Source organism: Nematostella vectensis, chromosome 12, assembly GCF_932526225.1.
Source record: "Nematostella vectensis chromosome 12, jaNemVect1.1, whole genome shotgun sequence".
Taxonomy (NCBI): domain Eukaryota; kingdom Metazoa; phylum Cnidaria; class Anthozoa; order Actiniaria; family Edwardsiidae; genus Nematostella; species Nematostella vectensis.
In genome coordinates, this window is record NC_064045.1 from 9,183,130 (window position 1) to 9,208,805 (window position 25,676).

At 40.4% G+C, this 25,676-nt stretch overlaps 4 protein-coding genes and 1 long non-coding RNA gene across 6 annotated transcripts in view; 2 read left to right on the top strand and 3 right to left on the bottom strand.

Moving 5' to 3' along the window:
* LOC5511739 lies at nt 1–1,891 on the top strand. Its single transcript, XM_001632061.3, has one exon. The coding sequence runs from the start codon at nt 120–122 to the stop codon at nt 1,116–1,118; it is 999 nt and encodes a 332-aa protein (XP_001632111.1). The 5' UTR covers nt 1–119; the 3' UTR covers nt 1,119–1,891.
* LOC116617912 (bifunctional apoptosis regulator) lies at nt 1,861–16,762 on the bottom strand. Of its 2 annotated transcripts, none has more exons than XM_048719399.1 (7): nt 16,743–16,762; nt 8,600–8,840; nt 8,089–8,311; nt 5,004–5,312; nt 3,838–4,002; nt 3,351–3,547; nt 1,861–3,027 (listed from the first exon to the last, which is right to left on the bottom strand). In XM_048719399.1, exons 2-7 carry the CDS (start codon nt 8,818–8,820, stop codon nt 2,763–2,765), a joined length of 1,380 nt encoding a protein of 459 aa, XP_048575356.1. In that variant the 5' UTR covers nt 8,821–8,840; nt 16,743–16,762; the 3' UTR covers nt 1,861–2,762. The 2 variants fall into 2 exon arrangements, with proteins under 2 accessions (XP_048575356.1, XP_032237003.1); XM_032381112.2 differs by lacking the exon at nt 16,743–16,762 and adding an exon at nt 9,735–9,886.
* LOC125557110 lies at nt 10,343–20,565 on the top strand. The gene is made up of 2 exons (XR_007305171.1): nt 10,343–10,400; nt 20,353–20,565. It is a non-coding gene; the product is annotated as an uncharacterized LOC125557110 (long non-coding RNA).
* Nucleotides 10,826–17,897, bottom strand: LOC5511741 (lysophospholipid acyltransferase 7). Its single transcript, XM_048719400.1, has 5 exons — nt 17,692–17,897; nt 15,016–15,142; nt 13,765–14,303; nt 12,854–13,000; nt 10,826–11,987 (listed from the first exon to the last, which is right to left on the bottom strand). The coding sequence occupies exons 1-5, from the start codon at nt 17,880–17,882 to the stop codon at nt 11,633–11,635; spliced, it is 1,359 nt and encodes a 452-aa protein (XP_048575357.1). The 5' UTR covers nt 17,883–17,897; the 3' UTR covers nt 10,826–11,632.
* Nucleotides 18,109–25,676, bottom strand: part of LOC5511771 (serine/threonine-protein phosphatase alpha-2 isoform) — a 24,492-nt gene continuing 16,924 nt past the window's right edge. Inside the window, exons 6-9 of the mRNA XM_001632097.3 lie at nt 20,763–20,954; nt 20,121–20,159; nt 18,992–19,096; nt 18,109–18,664 (exon numbers count right to left, since the gene is read on the bottom strand). Coding sequence (XP_001632147.2) covers nt 18,575–18,664; nt 18,992–19,096; nt 20,121–20,159; nt 20,763–20,954 — 426 coding nt within the window. The 3' untranslated portion in view covers nt 18,109–18,574. The remainder of the gene's footprint in view (nt 18,665–18,991; nt 19,097–20,120; nt 20,160–20,762; nt 20,955–25,676) is intronic.

Sequence of the window (25,676 nt, forward strand, 5' to 3'; positions counted from 1 at the left end):
AATGCATTGAGGTAAACATTGCGTCACTGTTTACAACGTGCGGAAAAAATAATAACATCAAAGTATTGTGTACCGGTGTTTATAATGGCTTTTAGAGGATAAAATATTGCTTATCAAAAATGTTTGCTATCACTAAGCGTCTAGATCAGGTCCAACAAGCGACAAATCCCCGGGAACACAAGGAAAAGAATCACGTTGAAGCCGGACGGAGCGCAGAGTACAGTTTCGTGTCGAGTTTGCGGCGAAGAAGTGGTCTTGATGGCGCTTCAATATTTTGTGGTCTACGTGTCCCTGATGAATACCAGTCTAGAAAAAGAGAAATCGACGTAGTCGTGCTAACTACGGGGGGAATTATCTGCATTGAAGTAAAAAACTGGGGAGGTTGTATTAAACCGAGCGATGACAACCACTCTTGGCTCCAAACAAAAAACAAAAGACTCTCACAAAACGCTTACGTCTCGAACTTTGTAGAGCACGAAAATGGTATTTCTACAATCAAACTAAAGGGAAAACTACTGAGAGACCATTTGATGAGGAATGGGGTGTCCATTCGTGAGAAACTGTTCAAAACCTTTGTCGTTTTCGTAAATCAAAATTGCGAAGTCGATGCGAAAATCGCGAACGACCCGTGTGTTGTTGTCAGCGAAAAATGCGACGCTTTTATCGGAAGTTTTCAAAAGGGCTACTTGGAATGGCTCCAAGAATCTGTTACGCCATCTCTTCTGTCTGGTCTAATGTCTAGCTCTCAACTTAGTTGCTCTAGGGCTGTACTAAGCTCTATCGGAACATGGGACATCATCGAACTCAACGGAGGAAAAAGACTGTACGGCGACTACAAAGATTGTCCCGGGATTGCGCTAGATCGCGCTAAGACAGAAGCCCTTGAAATAACTCATTTGCGCAGCTATGCCTTAGGACTAGCGTTTGCCGCTATGGGCTATACCCCTTCCGTGACTGTATCTGCACTGGAGAGAGGTGGGTCTGGCTGGGTTTGGAACTCTTACGGCGCTGTGGTTAAGATACCTTACAACACAGAGATTGTTTTCCGAATCTGCGGCGACGAAATTGATTCGAAAATCCCGGTCAATGATGTGCTACGGGTGACTATTAGTATTTAGGCTAAACAATTAGACAGGTATCTTTAATGTTTTACTGACTTGCTGTAAATAATGGCTACTTAGGTCTATTTCTATATATGTGGACCACCGTGTATTTTTTTATAAACTATTCTTGCTTGGTGTTCACATCCAAAGCAGAGTTCTTTTCCAGGTAGTTTGATCAGGGTATGTTAGACACACTGTATAAACATATATAAAGCAACAAAAGGTGCTTAGCGACAAGGCAGTGATGACATCATCGTACCTAAGCTTTCCCTGAGTTGGTAGTTTCTTGGTGTTACGGAGCACCAGCACCAAAAACACAATAGAACAAAAGCCAAAAACAAAGACCTTAGAACGAGACAATGAAATAGAGTACAAAGGCCTTGAGCACCAAAAACAAATCTCTCCGTAACACCAAGGAATACCCCCTGAGTTTTACTGTGAAGTTTGACAGGGGTTATAGTTTGGTCGTGAAATAAGAGACACAAAAAAGGTTTTGCCCAATAGACTAGAAGAAAAAAACAAGAAAATTGCCCCACTTTTTACTGCAGTGAAAGAGATTCTGAACTAATGGTACAAGCAACATTTTTTACGTCGCCTTAATAAAGAGCAGGGAAATGCTCCCCCAGAACATTGTAATGCTTTTGAGGATCTGAAATGCCAAAATTGTGAAATGCTTCTAAAATACTGTGGATTTTGTCAAATTTAATGACATGTAATGAAAAAGTGTAAAAGTTATGCTATGAACCAACAAACAGTGTTATAAAGCAAATTTTTCCATTTTCAACTAATATTGGGTGTTACATATCTTATATTAACTTAGTCTTTACTAAGATGTGTTTATTGTTTCAAATAAACTGATTTTAAAAAGTGTTAAATATATAACAAGTGAGAACACAGCAGTTGTCAATAATACCATATCCTGTAGCAAGACTGGTAATAGTATATGGATATTTCAACGTCATCCAATTTACATGCAATGTAAATAAAAAAATATGAAAATTTTATTTAAGCCATGCTGCTGGTGCTTCTCACTTTTGCTAAAACATAAAACAATATATTTACAAAATCTCTGTATGGTTTGACTTGTATAAAATATATAATATTTTGTGCGTTTTGAAATAATGCGATCATTTTCAACATGATCAATACAATGTGAATTTTCAGAAATTGCCCTGCAAGTTGGAACTCTTTTTTCATATCTGCTCCCTAATTCTTACTGAATTTTCTGAGCCAAAGAAAAAAAAACTTGGCTCTAGGGCACCTACAAAGTAGTCTTCTGAGCAGTGTAACTCAAAATACCTCCCAACACAGAGGATTTTATATGAGATAAGCACTTAAGAATATGATGGTTAACAAAACTACATCGCCAGAACTTTTAAGGTTATAAGATAAAACCCCTTGGTAATCCAAGAGGATTGATAAAATGTTAGACATTTCTAAAATATAGATGTTACTTTCAACTACGTAAACTGTCAAGAGGATGTAGCTGTTAAGGGCAAAGGGGTGATTGTTATAATATCTTCTACAAGTTTTTAATTAAATAAAATTAACAACTAAAAGAGGAAACCATGGTATTTTAAAGGTATTTGAGTGCCCATGTACCCACACCAAGACGAAATATGTCAGTTCATAGTGAGTCAGCATTACTCTATATGGTGTTTATACCCCAAGTCGTGTGGAAACCTTTCTCCACACCCATGACACCACCTGTCTTGCCAGTAAACCGGTACCTGGACCATACTGTCTATCGGCCTCGTACCATGATGTTTTGAGTACAGACCAGCCATAAACTGGGCTCATGAGTAGCAACCAGTAAAAGAAGAAATTGCCTACAAATTGAGGCATGAAGTGCCAGATGATAAGGTGTATGAGACCATTTCCAAGCATTGGTTTCAAGTTCTGCAGGAAAATGCTTGGAATGTTCCTGCAAAGTAACATTAAGTTGTAACTTTTTAATTTGCTATGAATTTTTTTTGCTGGGTTCTTGGGTTTTGCGAAAACAAACATCGAACAATCTGAAGTAAGCTACAGTATGTCCTGTGGCCACACATGAGTATGGTGGTTGCCTGAGATGCTTCTAACACCTAATTGTAAAACTATTTTAGCATTCCAACAGCAAAAAAGCTTTCGAAATGTAATGCTTATTAACCTCTAGTTTTATCAAGTGCATAAATAAAAGCAATAAAATCCTGAACCTAAGTGGGGTTAGTAAAACCATGTTGGTGTTTTCACTACTATCGTACTCACCTCCAGCCTCCCATAAAAAGCCATCTTGTTTTTAACAGTTCACTTGCAGTCATCATGAAACAGAAAGTGACTATAAGGCCAACAGTCCAAAGATTGACATGAATCCACTTGTAGGCGAATTTTCCAACCAAGTAGTATGGGGTCAGGAGAACACGTGTGAAAAAACGAATATACTCTACTGAAGGGACATGCCACCTCTGTAGACAAAGAAAATGAACATTATTCAAATGAATAGGGAATAAACATTGGGAACTAAAGCAGGGCGGTGCGGGAGGAGGGGGAGAAGGTATGGGGGCATTTCCGAAACAAGGGACTCCAACAGTCACCATTGTAGAGGGAAAAATTAATCAATACAGGGTTGAAATGTTATGTTTTACGACCACAAAAACGGAGCAGTTTTACAGATGTTGTTTAATATATTGTTGCCCCTTCCTTTTGGTTGGTCCCCCCCTCCCCATGGAAACTCCTTGATCTGCCCATGACTTACTTCACCAAGTTCTTGTATGACATAGTCCATGTCCCGTTCTGACGTGTGGTATAAGAGTGGCATGAAGATCTCATCATGAAGAAAGAAGAAAGTGTAGATAGCCGTGGCTCTTGGGAACTCCCGAAAACCCCACAACAAAAAGATACACCGTGCAGGGTAGGCAGCCTGGAAAAAAGCAATTGAAAACCCTAGTTAACAAAAAAACAATACACACAAACAGTATTTAACTATCAGAAATGCAACTCATTGGCCTTGTCCATCTGATTATGGAAAAACCTGGAAAATACCCAATTCCAAATAGAGAAAGAAGACATACTTTCTTACAATGGCCATCAGTTACTTGTATTCTGGACTGATTTTGAAAACACAAAATAACGTGAGACCAAAATGCACATACTGAGATTTTGACTTTTTAGTTATATCTATCATTATCCTTGTGCTATGTATGAGCTCGGGGTTGAAAAGCTCAAATTTCAATGACATTTTACAAAAAGTAACATCAATTTAAAAAAAAGTCGCATTTGATATTTTGTTTGCTATTACTCACTAAGTACTTAAAGAAATTTATTCCAACTTATTAGATGTGAAATGGGCTTATACAAAAATAAGCCAAACAATCTAGTAGTTTTTGGGAGTTTGCACACATGCTAATGTCAAGTTTGGTAGTTTTCTCTAATAACACATGAAGCCTTGACCAATCAGAGTGCAAGATTTACGAGTGACTTGTATTAAATAAATTGACACTGAACAGACACTAAGTAGGCTGGTTGGCTACTAGGAATACTTTATGCATAAACGGCAAATTTGATTGTCATTTGCGCTTGATTGGTTGGCATGTGCATCTGTGCAGAGATCAGCCTTCTGGGACTCCTTTCTTGCCTTACAGTATTATCACTCCTTACTTTTCTTCGGACTGAAGTGAGAAGCTCGGGAAGCAAGTTTCACGTTATACATGGGCAACCTAATCTCACAACAAAAGCAACCCAAACCACATATTGCAGATAGAAGTACTAAAACAAAAAACTCAAGTCGGGACGCCTATAGCGCTTGACTAATAATATTCATAGTATCATTGGCAGTGGCTATTTTGCAGTTGCTTTTTGCACTTTTAACTCTTTGTAAAATATGTACAAGCATTGAATTTTTTTAATCAATCTTAACCAAACCTTGTATTCCCATAGATCTGAAGGTGGCTTAACGCCAAGATTTTTTACTCCTTCAAGGGCTTGAATCAAAGCTCTTCGGTGAATTGCCACCTTCATTTCAAGAGGAGGGTCCTCCAAATCAGTCTCAGTTAGTGATACCAGAACCATGCCATTAATACCACTGTCCAGGAATTTCTGTCCATAACCTTTAGTCCATGGTCCAAGCCCAGCAACCCATTTAGAGACATCCTCTGGTGTCCAGGAAGTTACTGGCTTACTGACCAAAGGCTCTGTTGATGTTAGAATCATGGCCAAGGTATCGTAGACAAACTGCAAGGAAAATTAATGGTTGTAAAAATGAAAATTTAGAAAAGCAGGCGATTTGTAGATATTATACAAACAGCCTCCTTGTCCTCTTAAGGAAACTTCCTCATGAATTACTGTAACTATCCCTGCAATAAGAACTGTTAGGGCTAGGTAGGCACAAGAGCTCAGCCCCCTTATCATCTTCTTTGTGTATCCATTTTGTTACCCACTTTTGTTATGCTATTATTGATATAGATACTGTACCCATCTCCATTTTGATTCCCACCGTTGTTATACTATCAGTGATAAATTCCCATCTCCATTTTGATTCCCACTGTTAATATACTATCAGTGATAAATGCCCATCTCCATTTTGATTCCCACTTTTGTTATACTGTCAGTGATAAATGCCCATCTCAATTTTGATTTCCACTGTTGGCTACATGCACGATGTTGGTACCTAACCGTGTAACATGTGTATTGAAGTGCACTATGGGCCGGGTTTGAAGCGGGTACCCGGTCCGAGCACGGTTCTCGTATTCCAACCGAAGTATTGTGCACGGTTGGTTCTTCTTCCAAGCCTTAAATAAAAGACTTGCACGGTTCGATAATTTGAATAGCCCGGTGCGTGCACACTTCTTTCAAAGCTCTCAAACTAAACCTTGCACAGTCCAACCATTCTTAAAAACCTGGTGCGTGTACCCTCTAAACAAGACCTTGCACGATCCGGCCGTCTAAGTCGTGTGTTTTGAACGATGTTGACGATGTTGATGTTAAGTTAACTCAGGCTAGCATACGATCCAACCGTGTCTCGATATTCATTACATAGAAGACAAGAAGAATCACGAGAGCTCCAGAACACAACTATAAGTTTTGCCATCAAGAAAAATAGTACAATAGCTTCTACGAGTTTGATCGTGAAACGCGCATTTACTCACTGTCAAAACGGTTGCGGGAGTTTCAGATTAATTATAGACGATTACGATTATCTTGCAAAAGCAAAGAGCCTCAAACGTGTTACTGACTCAAGTCTCAAACTACTGACTCTTTATTTAGCGCAACAACTGTCTAAACAACAATAGGTTAATTGGCTGTTGACATCTCCCATTACAGTGAGCTTGTGAAGACGCACAAAACGAAAATGCTTCCGAAAGAACTTCCTATGTTATTATTTTAAAATCGTTTCATCGGCTAAACTTAAGAATACCCGGGATATAAGAAATTTGCATGTTCATTGTATTTACTGGCTCGTTCTATAGAAATCGAGGTGTAAAGTCCTATTCAGCTGTTGGGTCACTTTAATTAACTACGACGATACACGAAACGGATGTTACGTATATCAATAACCAAAAGGGCTCATTCAGGTGCATGGTATTTGATAGCTAAGGAAGCGCTCACATGCCAAAGGTGTGCGATAAAACTTTGGAGGCTTTTAGAGAGATAACATAATGCAGCCCGAAATGTTTTTCTAATTATTATTTGACAATAAGCTGTCAAAAAGCGTGTTGAAAGTGAGAAATCCAGGATACACTAGAAGCATGCTTATATAAGCTAAAAAAGGAAATTAAAACTACGTTCTCAGAGTTCAAAAAAGCCAAAAGACATTCCAGCGATGCTTTACAACTTTGCTAACGTATAAATCCCTGATACTTGAATTTACATTCAACCTTACAGTTTCTGTACTATAAACGAAAAGTATATTATTTATTGGGAGATTAGTACCACACGTCGTATGCTACTTTCAACTGGAATACAGATTGTTCTTTTATCCTACGGATCAGTCGCTTGAGCGTGTTAGTTAGTGCGCTTAGATTATTCGAAACTAAGTTTGACCGGGTAAGATGCAGTATCGGATCGGGTATAAATATTATCGAAGCGTTCAACTTTCCCCGGTCTCTTATGCGCTTGGACACGGATGCGTGTAGAATAGGGCTTAATGCGTGTTACTTTGTGCGCTTACATCATTCAAAACTGAGTTCGACCGGGTAAGATGCGGTGTCATAGCCATGCTGTTTATGAGATCTCAGAATAAGGGGCACAGAGCGTTCTCTCCTGAAAATGTTGCATATTATGTACACAAATTGTTGCTTTAAGAACGAAATGTAAGCGGATTTGGATATATCATTTCATGTTGAATCCCTGGGTTGGTAAGTCTTGACGTTAACAAGTTTTAATATAGACGGTATTGACATCCAAACTTTGAGTGCTCTCGCGGGGGGACATGTGGTCGTTACGCATTCATCGTTCAATTGCTCCCTTATCGATCGTCCTACATCAATGGGTAACACAGCAATGGAAAGAGCAACTAATGTTGATTTTAGAAACATGTAAGATTCTCGATGAAGCGGAGCGAGAAAAAAATTATCGCGCTGGTTTGTTCCGGCACTTTGCAAATGTTATGCCATTTTCGCGTCATTATCACAATTAGGCCGACAAAATGTGATTTCTTACTCTTGCTTTGAATATGTTTAAGCTCAAATCTTTTTCCTTGTAAACATTAAACATTATAATACCCTTGGAGCTAATTATTTCATAGTGAAGAGCAACATTCGGCAAAATATACGTTAATTTATTCGAGTAGGGTAACTACTCCGATATTGAGTATCAACATCGTGCACATAGCCTGTTGGTTTACTATCAGTGATAAATGCCCATCTCCATTTTGACTCCCACTGTTGTTATACTATCAGTGATAGTTGCCCATTTCCATCATGTTACCCACTGTTATACTAATCAGTGATAGTACTCTTCTCCATTTTGATACCCACTATTGTTTACACCATTAGTAAAAGATACTTGCCATAAGAATTCCTACACAGCCAGCAGCAATGGCGACACACTTGATTGTGAATACAGCCCAGTGATAATTCTGGTCTCTCTGAAACCCACCACTTGCCCCTTGTTCCAGTCTTCTGTTCCCAAACTTTTCAAACTTTTTCAGGACTTTCTCATAGTTTGTATTGCTTTCTATAGCAGTCTCTCTTTCTTTTATTTCCTCTGGGAAAAGTTTCCTTATGGTTTTCCTGTTGAAAAATATCAAAACTTTGACTTGATTCTGGGCAGGTACAGTGTAATAAAACAGAAAAAAAACTGGTGCACGCATTTGAAAACTATTGCCTGTTTGGTTTCAATTGTCGTGCATCTTTCTTTCCTTTTCCAAGTCATATGATCACTTATTTCAATCAAATTTATGAGAAAAAAGGTCTTACATGTATTTAGGTTAACCTGCAACTGAATCTTTTATTGATTTAGACCACCCATAATTCACTCCCATAAATCTCACGTCATGTGATCAACTAACAATACTGTACCTTAAAAGGTAGTTAACATTAGGGAACCCCTGCCAAGGCTGACGGCATTCAGGACATGTCGTCTTCCTGGACGAGTACCACCAATGTGCCAGGCAAAAACGACAAAAGTTATGGCCGCAGTTCAAGGTTGTAGGGTCTACCATCAAGTCATAACAACAGCTGCAATGAAAGTCTGACTCATCTGCGGCAATGGAATTCCTAGAGTCATCACCCTCTTCCATTGTAACAGTTTGTATCTTCTCTGTGAAAACAATGGTGCAATAGGCAATCATTATGACCCTCTGAAATGGATAATACATTATTTTAATCATAATCATAATCAATGATTATCATAATCATTTGTTGAGAGGTTGCATGCAAATGACAGCTTCTAGCCAGGATGCCCTGGGCAAAAAATAAGCATTGGTTTATTTATTTTATTTTGTGCCTTCACTGTCCAAGCTGTTTATTTTTTTCTACAACAACAATTTTACTGTCCACATTGAAAAGAGAATGTCAGAGTCATAATCATAAAAGAATAAAAACATCTTATTCTTTATTATTTATAAAAATTGCTTAATAAAGCTAATGTACGATGAAGTAGTTCACATGCAAGTATTTTTTGACAATAATAACAATTGACAAGGGTCAGATATATTGAGTAAGCTTATTGTAGGAGAAAACACCTTTTGATGGAAATTTAAAACCTAAATAAAAAAACAAGTAAGTATAATTGGTAAGGTGAAGCACAAGATTCTGTTCAAGTTTTAAATTGTAGACATAATCATAATCTTATATCACTTGTTTAAATACTTATATATTATTCCGCCCTCATCGTAAAGTACCTTGTTTCATAATTTCATAATCTTTGATCGAGGATTTGGAGATATGAGAGACTTAAGCTTAACTAGAAATTAACTAGATAATAACATAGTTCCGAATAAACTCAATATTTTTTTATTAACAATTTAAGTCATTTTACAGCAATGCTGCCCGTCAATAGCGAGAGCGAGCAGCTAAAGGGGTTGTCGTTTCCAAACAAATCAAATAGAGCTTACGACAAAATAAGTGAGTACAAAGCTTAGGCACGATGCAAATATTTTCAAACAAATCTATACGGCTTACAAACGCCCACAGAAAATTACAGCGCTCTTACCGTACTCGAGCAGCACAGATGCTTTCAATTAACGGTATGTGATACTTCAAAAAGAAAACAAGCCATTTGTTTTGGTAGAAGCAAGATTTGTTTAGAAGCGAGGGGCGTCCGCCATCTTCATTTCTCTCATATTAGAACTCAGGCCATTGGTCATCTAACCACAGGGCGTCCATTCAACTAGTAACGAAATTTTATTTAGTTTGGGGGGGGGGGGGGGGGGGGGCGAATGAGAAAGAAAAGAAGAAAGCCATAAATTGTCAGGTATATCGGTCATATTTTGAATTTGTTGTTTTAAAAACCAGTGGCTTTTCTCAAACGTTTCTCCCAAGGGTTCCGAGGATGGTCGTAGAAAACTAGGCTAAGGAAGGAAGCTACGAGCAACAGCTACAACAGGGTATAGCTTTCAACTCTTTCACATTAGGCAGGAGTCTCAAGATTTTGAAACTTTTCTCAAGCCTAATTTTTTAAAAGATCCATACATTTACTGTATTCTACCATTCTACCGCATTAGCTATCTTGGTTTTTCTGATACATTCACTGTATTTTCTTCAGATTTTTCCTAAAGCGAGGTTGACAGCTATGCAACAGGGGCTGCTTATGAGCCAGTAGCGGATCTAGGGGGAGGGTTTAGGGGGTTTAACCCCCCCCTTGGGCTGCCAAAAAACCGTAAGTAAAAAAAAAATGACCACCTCCCCCAAACCTGACTGAGCCAAACCCTCCCTTTAGCAAAAGCTAGATCTGCCCCTGTGAGCCTCTGGCTACAATCAACCACAGGAGGAACAGAACTTGCCTTGCTGAAAAGTGCCTTGTTCAGGTACTCTGGGCTGGTATTAGTTAGTGTAGCTACCCATGTTACATACACCAATGCAGACACACTCACAAGCGAGGGTGTGTTATTTTTGGGAGGGGGGAGTTTGGTGCTTGCAGAGGTTCTGATGACAAGACAATTGCTTGTCTGCTAGCACATTCCAGTGCAAAAATGCTAATCGACTTATTTGTTAATTACAGCAATCAATACTAATCTGTTAATTAATTGTTAACCAATCAAATGGGTTGACTTGCTGCTGGCTAATTTTCAAACCAGACAAATGTGATCAGACCAGGCGATTTATTTACAGTGAAATATATTTACCTTGAAACCGATAAAATGACTTCCTTATAGCAGTGAATTTGTAGAGCAAGATAGAGATGTGCTGTCACACAAGAACTGTTTTTTGCACTATACGAGAAGATCAACATGCGCTGCCATGAGCACAAGGCCGATGTCACCCGCATTAGGCGGATGTCACAAGATTTTGGACCTCATAACCAGCCTAATTTTTGTGAGAATGTTCATGCATTCTCTGTATTCACCTGCATTGGCTCTCTTAGGTTTTTTCACATATTTACTGTATTTCACCCGATTTCACAAAATTTATTTCCAAGTTGACAGCTATGATGCATTAAAATGAAAATAAACGATCAATTTCGTTTATTTGCATTTAACTACATTTTTAATTGGTTACATGAAAAGAACAGTGTCTAAAGTTTTTAATGCATTTTTTCATAACTACAAGGATCCGCCATTATTTTTTTCACTGTAACATTCTTTTGCTATGATAGTTGGCTAAAAAGAGTAGATCAAAGTAGAACAGTTTCTTGCCTTATTATGGGCATACTTTTTAAAACTGTCAAAGTGGATATGGCAGCATGCCAAAACAAAAAAATTCCTTTTGACAAAACAAGTCTGCTTGTAGCATCTGATTGTTTAGTGTCAGTATTTATCAATAATCATATTGCCATATGGGAAAATGTTTAACTGTTTTGGAAAAATGAGACTTTTTGTAAACATGCACCATATTAAACTGACTGTACAGAGAAAAACTTAGAATTAAGTTTTTCTAAGTTTGCTAAGTTCGTTATGAGGCCTTTTTTATCTCTTCCTTATCACCACGTTTTCTAGGAATAAAACTAGGAATGATAATGAACAAAACCATTATTATATGACCAATGAAATACATGTTCTTCCAAATGGCAATACAAGGAGCAAACTGCAATAAGATGAAGCCACAGCCAAGGTACTCCATTGCTCGATAGAGGCAAAACCAGCTGCACCAATCATAGTAGTAGCACATGCGCTGTGACAGCCAGGGTTTGATAGCTTTCTCCATGCGCACTTCGGCCATAACAACCAGTGGAACACTTAGAAATGTCAGATAGTATCCAGGGGCGACGCCATGCCAGAAGGCACTGACCAGGAGGGTGACAGACATTCTAGAATTATAATAACAACAACAATGGGAATTAAACCAAAAGCTTTTAGAGCACACCTCCTATTAAAAGCTTAGACATTAAAAACATAAAATCACACTTCAATGGTGTCTGGTTGTCTGTGATCATACTCTGAAGTGTTATGTGTATGTAAAATAACAAGGTTGAAGTTGCTGTGCATTTTTAGGGTTCACTGTGTCTTGTTTAATGCAACTAATAGTTATGGCTTTAAGAGTGCTTATTTTAGATTATTTGAGCAATGTTTGTCCAAAAATATTTCTTACTAACTAAAAATATTAAATGTTCATAGCCTTTCTCTTTGGTATAATTTTGAAGGTTCCTTTAAAAGAAAAAATGTATATGCGCCATGCCAAAATGGTAATGTAGACCCAAGAAAATAAATTTCAAAGCCTTTTAAAATAATATGTCACCACAAAGTCTGAATCTTATATATTCCCAGGTCCCTATCAAAATTGGTGGAGCACTAACAGTTTATTACCTATTCTATACCTTTCAAGATACACAAAAGACAACAGATTTCTCAATTTTTTACTAAAACATGTTTAGCTGCTGCTCACTAAAAAATTGCTCTGTCTTTTCCCTTTTTGTATTACACAACACTTTAAACTGAATGGATGTCATGCTATATTTAACAGAGTAGCAGTAGTGTAAAATGACAGCATTATTGGCATTTTTTAAATTAATATAATGGCAATCTTGAATAAACAGATTGCCAAATATAATATGTAGGTTATTTGTTTTATGCTTTCATTGAATATTATATCCATGTCTTATTCAGAGGAGTTCTTTATGTACAAAAGATTGACTAAGAGAAAGTCAAAGAAAAAAAAAAGTTACACAGGACTTACCTGATATTTCTGTTGGAGAAGGGTAGTTTTCTGTGAACGTACTGTGCTATCCACCACTGAACTGACATATTCCAGTCTTTCATAATGCTTCTCATAGACGGGGCAAACTCTACTTTGAATATATCAATATTATAAACTGTCATGAAGCTGAAAAAGAAATAATAACAATCTCAGCCAGATGCTTGAACAAAAAGGATGAAAAAGGGTCAGAAGGAAGATATAACGGTAATCCTGTTTTGTGATCAGAATATTAAAGCTGCATTGTCACCAGTTTACTTCCAGAGGTCCGTTGGAAACCTCAACCGTCAAAAGAATCTATTAGAATCCGCGCCATGAAACAGGCCATCCTCTGCTTTTAAAATTTAGAAATATTTCCCTCAGTTTCTGTTAAAAATCAACAGAGATTGATACGTAATTGACCAGAAGTAAACTGGTGACAATGCGGCTTTAAGTATGAGTCACTATAACAAATAGTGTTACTGTAGTGCTACTCAGTATTTAGATATTAAGGAGGCTGTAATTAGCAGGTCATTGCTTTTGGGAAAAAGATTACTTTAGGCAGTCTCCCGTCTGATCCTATGGGACCCAGCCAGCTCCCTAGCTGCGAGGTCCGGGTAACAGCTGTCATCCCTTGATGTGATCTGACATGAGGGGCCCTGGGATCTCTCAGGATATACCATGAAGTATGGCAGACTGTGGGGTGCAGGCCATCTTGGCCTAGGCCAAAACATGATGAAGATTTGTATATTCAACAATTTTCACGTGGACCACAGCAGCAGGAACAGGGTGATTCCAGCAGTGTATATTTATGTGTGTATAGGTTACTAGAAGTCTAATCAGCTGCAAAAGCAGCAGCCTGGTGTGATGAATATCTTGGGTGAACACAGAGGCTTTAGGTGTAGTTTTCTCACCTATGGGTGTCGCCATTCTCCTTCGTGTCAGCTACTTCCGAAACATGGCCGTTCTCTGCCGGCATTGGTTTAGATGGACCTAGTGCAGGCTTAGGGTCGGTTTCAAATGGGTAGGCACCTAAACCCAGCATAATACAGCTACTCTCCGCCAACAGCCAGCCAATATAAAACCTCCAACGGAAACCATTAAATGCTGGCACAAGGTAGAGCAACTGGTATGGGATACCCCAAGGGTGTTTAAAAAACTCTTCTGACATGAGATGCTTTGTTGGGAAATATGTGTTCATTAGAAGATAGAGGCCACCATACAGTGGTGCAAACTTCAGTCGACGTAGGGCCGGCCACAAGGAAGCAATCTTTTCAGGGTTTTCTTGTTCTAAGAAATCTTTGTAGGTTTTGTAACGGTAGTAGGGACCCGTTAGAAGGCCACAGTAGCAATAGGAATAACTAAGGAACTCGTAGAAAGAGGGTTTGGATGTAGCAGCTGCTTTGTTTCTTGATATTTCAGGATCAAATATTTCAAATGGGAGAGTGCAGAGCTGCAGACAAAACAGAACATAATATGGGCTCAACAGTGATTCCAGGAACAGAATGAAGGCACTTCCACACAGGGTAATTGGAAAGTCTTTGAGGTGGAAATCATACAGTAAACACCGACTGTATAAGAACATCAGGTTAAACAAGGTTCCAATAAATCAGGGTAACATTTTTGGCAAATCAGGCTGTTTAGGTTCTTAATTAGTTCTTACTTTTTTTATCTTAACAATAACAATTCTGAAAACACAATATAAACATTTATGAAAGCTTTAAAAACTGAAAAAAAAAAATAGAAAAAAAAATCACCAAACAAGGCTGCAGAGCCTTCTAGGTACGGGCCTGTACAATTCATAATGACATGGCAGTAAAAAATGACTTTTTTAATCTACTTAAAAAGAAACATTTTAAAGACACCTAGATCCCCCTAAATTACCCCTATCAGTCAACACAAAAAGGTATCAAACGCTGGCTCCGCCTTTAGGCAGTGCCTAAATCTATATATTAATATGGAGAATTTGGCTTTGCACATATTTTACATAGTCCCCACAGCAAATCGTGGTTAGGGTATGCTACTGTATTGTCCGGGCTTTCTGTGTTGTGGCTGGGCTACCTGTCTAAGGAGTATATTATACAATGTTCGTTTGTTGTAAAGCAGATGCTCGAGACATAAACAGTTGTGTTACAAATGCTATAGCCACAAATGACTGCACTTACTCTAAGTGTGACGAGAAGCTGGACTGCATTGCTTTGCATTGGTGGCTTTTTAAATCCAAAGTATGTACAAGTTCGGAAGAAGAACAGATAGCCAAAGACGAATAAGAAGGCCACCCACTGACAGCGCCTAAAAAAAAACATCGATTTTGAAAGACTAATGAAAATAGTTCCACTCTAGCAAGTGAATCCTGCTTTTTCCATAGTTTTCAATAGGGATTTTTAGGAATAGTACCACCCTTCTTTAGCATACTTGCTCTAGTCATCCATGACTTTCGAGTCCTGAACTCAGTAACTGCTGGAAAAAAACTAAAAGTAAAGTAGAACGATCGACTGAGACAGCTTCCGTGTACAAAAGAATATAAAAGGACTAGGTATATTTGAGAATGTGTTTGGAGTCCATTCTCTAAACCAAAAAAAAATTTCTTTGAGAAATCAATAGCTTGCAATTGTCTTAATTGAAAAAAAAATCAAGAACAATTTGTGCAGACTCATTTGAATGGTGTCATTATATTGTACATACAAACAATTAATTTAAAATGTTCTACACTTTAAAATACATCCAGGCTGTGTTCACTTTATTATAATTGTGTTATTGGCCACTTGCAAGCTCTAAATGTAGTTTCATTACTTCTCTCTACAGAGCTCTGCACTCAGTAAAGTCAAATAATGGATGACAGCTTGTCTTCATCACTTCCATCTTATAGTATTTGTGTTTAAAATGGGTAGCAAAGATTTTGGGTGGAGTGGGGTTGTGAACCTATTTCACAAATTATCTCTAAGGTATCTTAGCTTGTAGTACCTTTAGTGTATTTTATATAAGTGTATGTGTAAGGGTGGGGGTTTTCTAGACTTTCCTGACCTCCAACTGGTTATAAGCCTAGATGGACACCAGGCACGTACCCAGGATTTGCTGATAGGATGGCAGCCTTAAATATCAAATGGTAAAAGGATAGTATTTGCGAAGATCCTTGAATAAGAAATGAAAGTGGGGGTGTGCGGACCCTGTGTACACGCCTTGACACAGTAGAAAGAGTCCTCATAACATAGAAAAACCATTTGGCAAAAGGAGAATGGCTTGCATGTTTTTTTATTTTGCAAGCAGTAACTTGCAAGTTTTGTGTTGTGTCAAGTACGGCAAGTACAGCATGCGCCGTGAAGAGGCTGTTATGGACGTAAATCCATTTTTTATGAATTTAATTGTCTACCTGCAGTCTGATGCTATTTTGTTTCTAAGGAGGCTCGACAGTAATTCTATTATTTTAATTAATCAATAAATAATTTAAATAGACATTGTATATGTCTGAAACATCTTAAATATTCAGTATATTTTCTCCGTTTCAACACTACACATTATACGAGCTTAAGTACTTTTTAACATTGTGATACACGGAGACTGTGATCAAATATAAGAAAAGGTCAACCCACTAATTACTATGCTTAAATCACGCTGTTAATGTTAACTGTCCATGGTCGCTTACTAAGTTACGGTAAAAAGAAACACAGGAAAGGGTTAAAGGGTAAAGAACGTGGAACAAAAAAGAACGTGAACGAAAAAGAACGGGAACAAAAAAGAACGTGAACGCGTAACAAAAACGTATATTGAATGTGAGTTCCTATGCGTGACCGTAGTTATACCAACAGGACAGCAATAACACGAATTATACCCATGGAGTTCCAAGGAAAATGCGAACAAAATACGCCAATAAAGATCTTACGGACGATCTTACCTCGGACCCAAAGAAGCAACGATTAGATAAGCTCCTATAACAGCGGTCAAGGAATGCCAAATTCCCCAAGGTCCTAGAAGAGCCAAGGATAAGCCTACTCCAGCGAGCGTGCTCAAAAACTGCTTTCTTGCAGGAGAACCAGAGATTTTGACGAAATAACCATAAGGAATAGAAAGTATGAGTATCAACAAGTATAGTATATCTTCTCCGGACATTTTAGAGGTCGGGATATTTTATATTTTTGCGGAGTTTTCAGTCTTTTCGAACGAGATTCGGATCGAAAGCCTTGAACCGCGAAATGAACTGTGGTCTGGAAATGTTAGCCAATCAAAGCACGTTGTTTCGGAGCCTTATGACCTTGGGGATGAAGCCCTGGTAGAACACATCGGGGGGGGGGGGGGGGCAAAGAATCCTCAGGTTTTTTTTAGCAATCGGGTCGGTACGCAGCTCTTACAAGCTGCAATTTGATTGGGCAAATGAACAATATCGCGCACCTCGACGCAAAGAACGAGAAGAATAGAGACAAAAGAACTCCTTTGTGGGCAATTTAGAGCTCGTTGTCGTAGAATAGAGGAAAAGCGCGTGTTGCGGAATGAATTATAGCGAATCGGTAGTTCTGGGTTTAGCCGAACTGACAGGAGCAGAAAATTAACAAAATTCAAATTGTAAGTTTGTGTTAGCTTATATTTTGTTGTTGCTATAAAACAAAATAAGCTTTGGTACTTTTTGGAAGATGATTTGTTCTTGAGATATAATTGAGCAAAGTTGCCATAAATCATGAAAAAAGTAGCAATTTCGGCCAAATTGGGAAATTTCTAACAAATCAAGAGTCTTACAATTTGCGGTATCTCAAGAACGGATTATCTACCAAAAAATACTAAAGCTTATTTTGGTTTATATTAAACAAGGAAAATCTATGCAAAAAAAAAAATGGGAATATAAACACTACCTTACAAATAGTGAACCAGGTGACGTCACGTGAAAACCAGCAATAATACTACATTCCACTAAAAAATGGAAAAAAAAACCTGAAAAAAAAATATTGACAGCTACCAATTGTAAAAGAAAAAAAAAAAAATCAATACATTTACCAAAAAAAAAATATTCACCTGGGGTAATTCTGCCCCCCCCCCCCCCCATAATTTTCTAATGGTTCGTCCCTAAGGCAATTTTAGCTGTTGGTTAACTATATTTATTTATTTTGTAAAAAAAAAACATGAAAAGAAGTAACTTCGTATTCCCGAAGTAACTTCGTAATCCCGAAATTATATACCCTGGAAAAAGAAACTAAAGACTCACGAAATGTGCTAAGAAAATTCGCGCGAAAATGAAAAAAAAGAATAGGGTAGATAAGACAATTATCATATCGTGAAAATCGTTTCACCTCTTTATTATAAATCTAAATAGACAATTAATGATTCAATTAATAAATATCAAATAAGTTAAATAATACTAGATCATCTTGTCGATCCGTCTTTCAAATGTGAAAAATCATAAATAGAAATTAAATATTACTTTACATCATGAATGGTAATGACTGTTGTGATGACGGTACGGTAATACAGCACAAAGTACAAAATATGTTTCAAAGCGTAAGATAATGCGAAATCTCCAGGCTGAAACCAGTAACAGCCCTCCAAATACTTGGATTGGGGGCATTGCCAGGGGCGGATCTAGGGGTGAGCCGAGCGGGGCCCGGCCTCCCCTATTTTCAGACATTTGCGGCTTAAAAGTAACAAGACATATAAGGAAATCCACGGAAGAACAATGTTTCCGGCTTCCCCTTTCTTGAAACTTGGGGGGGGGGGGGGGGTTAAGGAATAATTATTTTGTCATGCCACAGCTATCCTGTTGTTGAAGATACTGGCACTTTTCTTTGGCTTCTCCTCTGCCTCCTCAAATATCACCTGTAGACTTTGAGGCTGTGAAAACAAAGTATCGCAACACATTAATTTTATACCAGATATATTAAAGCGACCATGTAGCATTGTTTATATATAGAGGTGCATGCGAGAGTCAGAGCATGAATTCCCCTTGACTCTCTAGAATGATTGTCAGTGAGAGTTGCAATTTCTTGTACCAAAGCTGGGGCTCCCTAAAAATAACTATCCAGTCAAAGTACTGGCTATGACCCCCCTCCCCTCCAAGGGAGTAAATTATTAGCTTACCCCCTGTATAAACAGGATAAACTTTATGCTGGAGCAATTCATGCCTATAAATGGGCAAAGTGTTTTGTATTACAAACTCACCTTCAGTATGCTGAATGAACACATGAGATTTTCACCAACTGACATTACTCCCCCAGCATTGTCAAATTCTCCACAGTAGTTGGGTGCACTGAAAAGTGTTACCAGCTGAAAAGGATTTCATAATAGTTTTCACACCATGGCGGGCTATTTCAAAAAAGGTTGCACTCAAGAATCCATGTGTCATAACCCGTGGTGGTTCATGGGTAGCGTATAAATGGCCGAATCTTTGTATTGGAAAGCCATGTGAATGTTCATTAGAAGAATTCTTTAGCTTTTGAAACATGTATTTATATTTTATCACGCTCATTTGCTTATTTACTTGATACCCATGAAGCACTGCGGGTTACAATACACATATTCTTAGAGTGCAACCTTGAAATAGGTGTATTAAGGAGGAGCGTCATGCCTTCTCAAGCCTTCCGAAACGAATAGCCCGGATCGATCTCTGAGAAGGGGGGAAAATGCCGTTAATAAATCTTCAAAATTCTATTCGTTTTACTGCCCATCCGAAAGCTAAATCCAAGGTCCTGTTACGAACAATGTTTTTTCTTATTAGCTAGCGTTATATTTTCAAAGATTATTGTTTTCTAATTAAAAAATCAGTAGGATGAAATTTGGGGTCGTTCGTCAGGTTTAGCAAGCGAGCTGAGGTCCAGCGATCACTATTGAAAGTCAAATCAGGCATAAATTTGGATCGAAGCGAGTACTCAGTGTCAATGTCAATGCTGACAAGAAAAATATCATTGGTAAGACTTTTAGTGCAAGGTTTATTTATCGCTGTGTCTACTTGCACGGCTTCCGGTAAAGGAGGAAAAAAACTAGCTGCACGGCTGTCTCCAGTTTTCTCGATTTTTAGCCTAAATAACAAGTTTCTGGCTTTAAAACACTTCCACGATTATTTAGAACAGCCAAGCAACGATTTTTAGCCTGAAAAGCTATGCAACAGCGGCCCGCAAATGCTCGGCAAAGTATGAACGAAGCGTGGAGTTCGACATTTCATGCATCGTTCATTATGTGCCGAGCACATAATGACGCTCCTCCTTTAAAAAACAGGGTGAGAAAGAGAGTTGGTTTCTTTGACAAATTACTGGTGGTAGTGAAGGTATTTATATCACATTAATATGCCCACCTTTCTTTTCTCGAAAAATCTGTATCCATCTTCAACAACCTAAAATATTGCACATCATCAAAATCAATTTCACTAAAAAAGTTGTGGAACTGGTCAACTTGGTAATGTCTGGTGACAATAAGGTTGGTGTTTTACCAAAAAAAAGATAATCATGTCATGGTTGTGACCCTCTCTCCTCCTGTATTAAGAATTTTTGTATAAAAAGTATTAAAAGTTTTTTTTCATGTTGCAGGTAATAAATGGGATGGTTTTGAGTTCATAGCTTCCAAGAAAAAACTGGACAAAGCCACAATGGCCGAAAGTTCACTTTCGGTTCTTAACAGACGTGCTATTTGTAGACAAAACTTTAAAGCAGCTAGATTACTGTGGTATGTCATTAATCCATAAGTCAGACTTGTATTTGTAGCCAACTCCAACAATAAACATCCCGTGGGGATACTGCAAAGGGTGGTCGGTTTTTTATCAGAAAACTCACTCCCTTTCCCCCTCCTCCCCCAGAAAAATTAGGTCCACTTCTTTCGGATTTGGCACCCCCCCCCCCCCAAGAAAAATCCTGGGTTTGGGCCTGTTCCCTTAGAAGAAAACAAAATACCCGCCCCGAAAGTGCCTGCCCTCTTTCACCCCATTCCCCCGAATGTATACCTGATGTGCCCGCACCACCAAACTGAAGCCATACTTTTCCAGGTACTCTCGCACCACATCACCACCAAATGTCCAGGAAACGCCCCTATCATTATCTCCCCATCCAGTAATATCCTCGTCTGGGTCGGACCACAGTAGGTCACACACCAGTCCTTTATCAGGGACATCCATTGGTCTCTCTAGATTTCTGATCTGAAGCAGAGCAAAAAAAAAATATATTACATTCACCAGATGATACCAAAAATTAAAAAGGTAAGAAATGGATATTTTATCATATTATATAATGAGTAATTTCTTTTATTTATTTTTTAGTCAATCAGAGAATCAAAAACAAGACCAATTCTGGATATGTTTGAAACATAAAACATGAAAAAAAATCACATTTAAGTATGATCAGGGTGGTGAAGAGGGGGGGGGGGGCATCACGAATCACGAAGTTATTTTTCACGAATTTAAAAAAGAAGCTTTCACGAATCACGGTTTTAACTTTTGCTTTTCTCATGAATATATGATTTAAATATACAATCACTTGGAGATTCAGTGCATTCAATGCAGTTGAACCGACAAATCTGTTTAATAGAACAACGCTGCGGTTGATCCACAGTTAAACTATGACACAATGACATGATTGTTTACTTTTACATATAAATGTATGAATAATGACGCGAAAAATACCGTTACAATCGGTACAATTACAAGTACAGTTACAATTACCAATTGATAATGCAGGAAACTCATGCTCCCACGAATCCTGCGTCCTTATACTATATACTCCAATCGAGGCGCCTCCCTTCTGTATTCTTGCGACTGTTACTTCGGGATTTGCCCCGAGACCTTTACTAAGGGCAATTTCCTTCAGTGTTGTAAATGAAATCAGATGTTTCTTGAATACTTCAAATACTTTATGCTTCTCGATCGACAAGGGGACATTAATTTTTTCCTTGTGTACTACAGCAGATTTTGTCTCTGTTTTCTCTTGCTGAGTTAAGTAGAAAGTCAAAATAACTTTGACGCTAGGATCAGAACTCTCCATCCACGATGCAAGATATAAGTCGAGATCTTTGTAAATACGCCACGTTTATGCAACAATGCAAGCTTCGAAAAATGACTGGACTATCGTTAGCGTTTGACGAGTCCGTCAAAACTGACCTGGATTTATGTAACCAATCATACTTAAGATAAAACAATAGCGCTGTCAAGTATTGGTGGAGTAGTGTCACACAAACTAAGACACTTGATACATCGGATATTAAACTAGCACAGCAAGAGGTCAACAATCTAAACAAAGGCCATGTTTATTCGGAAATCTCTTACATGTATTTGTGTTTTAATTATTGTCGGCGTCAACGGTCACGTTTCACGAATTTAGCCATGCGAAATCACGAGGCACGAAAGTAAAAATACCTCAATCACGGATCACGATAGAGTATTCAATCACGAATCACGGGTTTATTTTTAGGCTTTTCACGAATCACGGGTTTAATTTAGGGTCAATCACGAATCACGAAAATACTCTTCACCACCCTGTATGATATGAGGTAAAAAATAAAAAAGTAACAAAATAAATAAATAAATATAATTAACAGGTCCCGATAGCCATGGGAGACAGAGTGTCACTTCAAAAGTGTCACTTTATGTTGGATACAAAGAGAAAATGGTCTGCTAAATTGTAGAAAACCTTTATGCTGACTGCATGCGGGGGGGACTGGGGGGTTTCAGAGGAACTGGTGGGAGGCGTGGATCGCCCCTCCGGGCCTCCCAGCCCCGTCTCTATACATCAGGCAGATAATGTTTCGCGTACATGAACAATTGGCGGTTCTCCCTATGTAGGCAAAACGCGCTCCGCGTACATAAACAATTGGCGGTTCTCCCTATGTAGGCAAAACGCGCTCCGCGTACATAAACAATTGGCGGTTCTCCCTATGTAGGCAAAATAGATTTCGGGTACACGAATAATCAATTAGGGCCGGACTGGGTAGTTTCAGTGAAACGGCCTGGAAAGCTTCGATCGCGCCTCTGGGCCTCCCAGCCTCGTCTCTATACATCAGGCAGATAATGTTTCGCGTACATGAACAATTGGCGGTTCTCCCTATGTAGGCAAAACGCGCTCCGCGTACATAAACAATTGGCGGTTCTCCCTATGTTGGCAAAATAGATTTCGCGTACACGAATAATCAATTAGGGCCGGACTGGGTAGTTTCAGTGAAACGGCCTGGGAGGCTTCGATCGCGCCTCCGGGCCTCCCAGCCTCGTCTCTAATTATCGAGCGTATAATGTTTCACGTACATAAACAATCGGGAAAAGCTAATGAAGGCAAAATCGATTTCACGTACATAAACAATCGGCAAAAGTTAATGTAGGCTAAATAAATTTCGCGAACACGAATAATCAATTAGGGGCAGGTGTTTCGCGTGCATGAATAATAATTAGGGCTGCATACATGAATAATTAGGGTGTAGGCCGGGCGCGTGCAAGCCCAAGGACTTGCGCGTACACGACTTTTTGGGGCAAATGGCGGTGGGGCCGCGAAAACGAGGAGGGCCGCCAACCTACGGAGCGTGGAATATCCGTTTTTCGGCAGTGAGTTCAAAGCCGCCGGCGTGGCATTTAAACCTGAGTTCTACTCGAACACCTCGCTCCTGGACTCCTCGCGGATTTCTCGCAGTCTCTTTTTCATCTTTTCGCGTGCCACCAGGGAGGGCCCTTTCCCGCTTTTTTTATCATGCGGTGCGAGGCCGTGTCGAGCTCTGATAGCGGCCTTGAGCGCGTTGTATCTCTCTTGTTCCTGAAGTATTAGCCGAAACTCTTCGTCTGAGATACGCCCGTCTTGCAGAGCCTTAGAGACCAGCTCGCTGATCGAGCTTTTCTTACTCTCAGCTAGAACCATCGTGTCTTCGTGTTTAGCCACCTTGCTCGTAAGACCCCTAGAGACCACCCCCGCGCCCGCGCCCACGACACCGACCAGCCCAGCGACCCCTGCCAGCGGAGCGCCGATCAGAACCCCTATCCCACTCAAAGAGACTCCCAGCCCGGCGCTGGAAAGCGCCCCTGCAGCGATGCCGGATGCCACAGACACAGCATGGGTAACGGCGAAGGCGCGCTTATACTTCTTCCGCACCTGTCGATAATGCGTTATCTCATTGTCTAGAACCGCCTGAGTGTCACGTATTACCTGGAGTCGGAAACTTTGCGCGTCGCCGCCGGTGCTTGCCGGAGCGGTAGGCGTTTGCGGGGGGTGGGCACTGGGGAGCGGGGGATATATGGATATGCCACCGCTGCTAACGTCGCTGTTCGCCATGCCTGTTATGTCGGGCCTAGGTCAGCTCTAATACGAGGCGAACAGACTTGTCCTTAAAGTCCACCCGTCTACCGCGGTCATCCCTGATCCATATTCGGATACTCGAGACAAACTCAGAGGAAGAAGCAGCGACACAAATGGGGATGCCGGGCCCATAGACGACTTTCTCGTGCGGCCTCCCGCGGGTTTCTAGGCAAGCGAGAACGTTTGAAGGCTCGTCTAAGGCGAGGCACTGCGAGCGGTCTACGATGTCGCAGAAGATGTAGATGGCCTCTATTTTCGACAAAGTCACCTCAAGTGGGGGATCCCCCACGGGCAGTACGAGCCCCCCCCCCCCCCCCCCCCCCATCTGACCGTCTTTAGCCTCTAGGCCAAATAGTGCGCAAAGCTCGGCGTTCAGGAACGCAATGCCTGTGGACACGAGCACGATCTTCCCGGTGAGGGGACCCAGCTTCGCGGTCAGAATATGGCTTTTAGCGTGGTTGATCGTTTCCATGATGGACTCGGCCGTGTGGTGCCCGGCTGGCAGAGTAGCGATGGGCGGGAGGGAGTCTGTAGTCGTTATCTGCTGCTCCCGCTCGAGATTATACCAGCTGTTAAACAGCGAGCACTGCCGGAGCGCCACAAAGCGTGGGCGCCTTATCGGCTGCCCGAAGAAGAGCGTCAGTTCACCTCCGGTGAACTCAGCGTGTAGGACCACCATTGTGTTGAACATAGCCCGCCTTCGTGTTTAATAGGGCTGAGCATGGATTGGGAAGGCTGGCAGATGCTGAACGAGGTCCCCCGAAGGAAGGAGGAGGAGACGAAGAAGGCGGCAGTTGCGGCGGGAACAATTCAAACACGCTATAGCCGAACAAGCCAAAAAACCGGTTTCCCTAGGTTTCCCTAGGTCTCTGACCCTCGCGCAAAAGCTGCTCTACGCCGTGCCCGCGACCCCCGTGGAGAGAACGGCCTCAGACATCACCCCACTACTCACGCAGCTGGAGATACACGTGGCTGAGGACAAATCATTCACCACTAGGGTCCGAGACATATTCAAAGAGACAGCAGTCTCGCACAAGTCCGCCAAGGAGTCTCGCCGGTGGCTATCGGAGCCTTCCTATGGGTACTGGCCACAGCAACTCAACTTTGCGGTCTGGTGCGCAACCGCCGGATGTGGGGTGTCCCTAACTGACCCCACTTTCGCCACGCTCCCCTCTGTCATCAGGGGATTTCTAAGGTTTCACGTCTACTTCACCACCCGGAGGATACTCTACGAGCTCGGCGTCCGCCTGCCTGGCGACAGCCCGTTCGCGCAAAAAGGTAACCCCTACAAGAAGGCCGCTTTCGAGCGTCTATGCATAGAGTTCGGTTTGCCGCGTAAGCCGGACTTCCGATGGAAAGGCGGGCGGAACCATGGGCTAGGCGATGTGTTTGTGTTCTACCCGGGGGAGGGGTATCGCAACGTGCACGTGATCCGCGGCTACGACACGGCGGCGGACTAGTACCCGAGCCACCTCAATCTGTTTAGCGACGAAGGTGGGACGTACAATAGTGGGAAGCAGGTGGGTTACATACGGAACGACGACCACGGGGGCGTGCAATATAGCTGGTTTGCGCCTCCCAAAGGCGAGGGG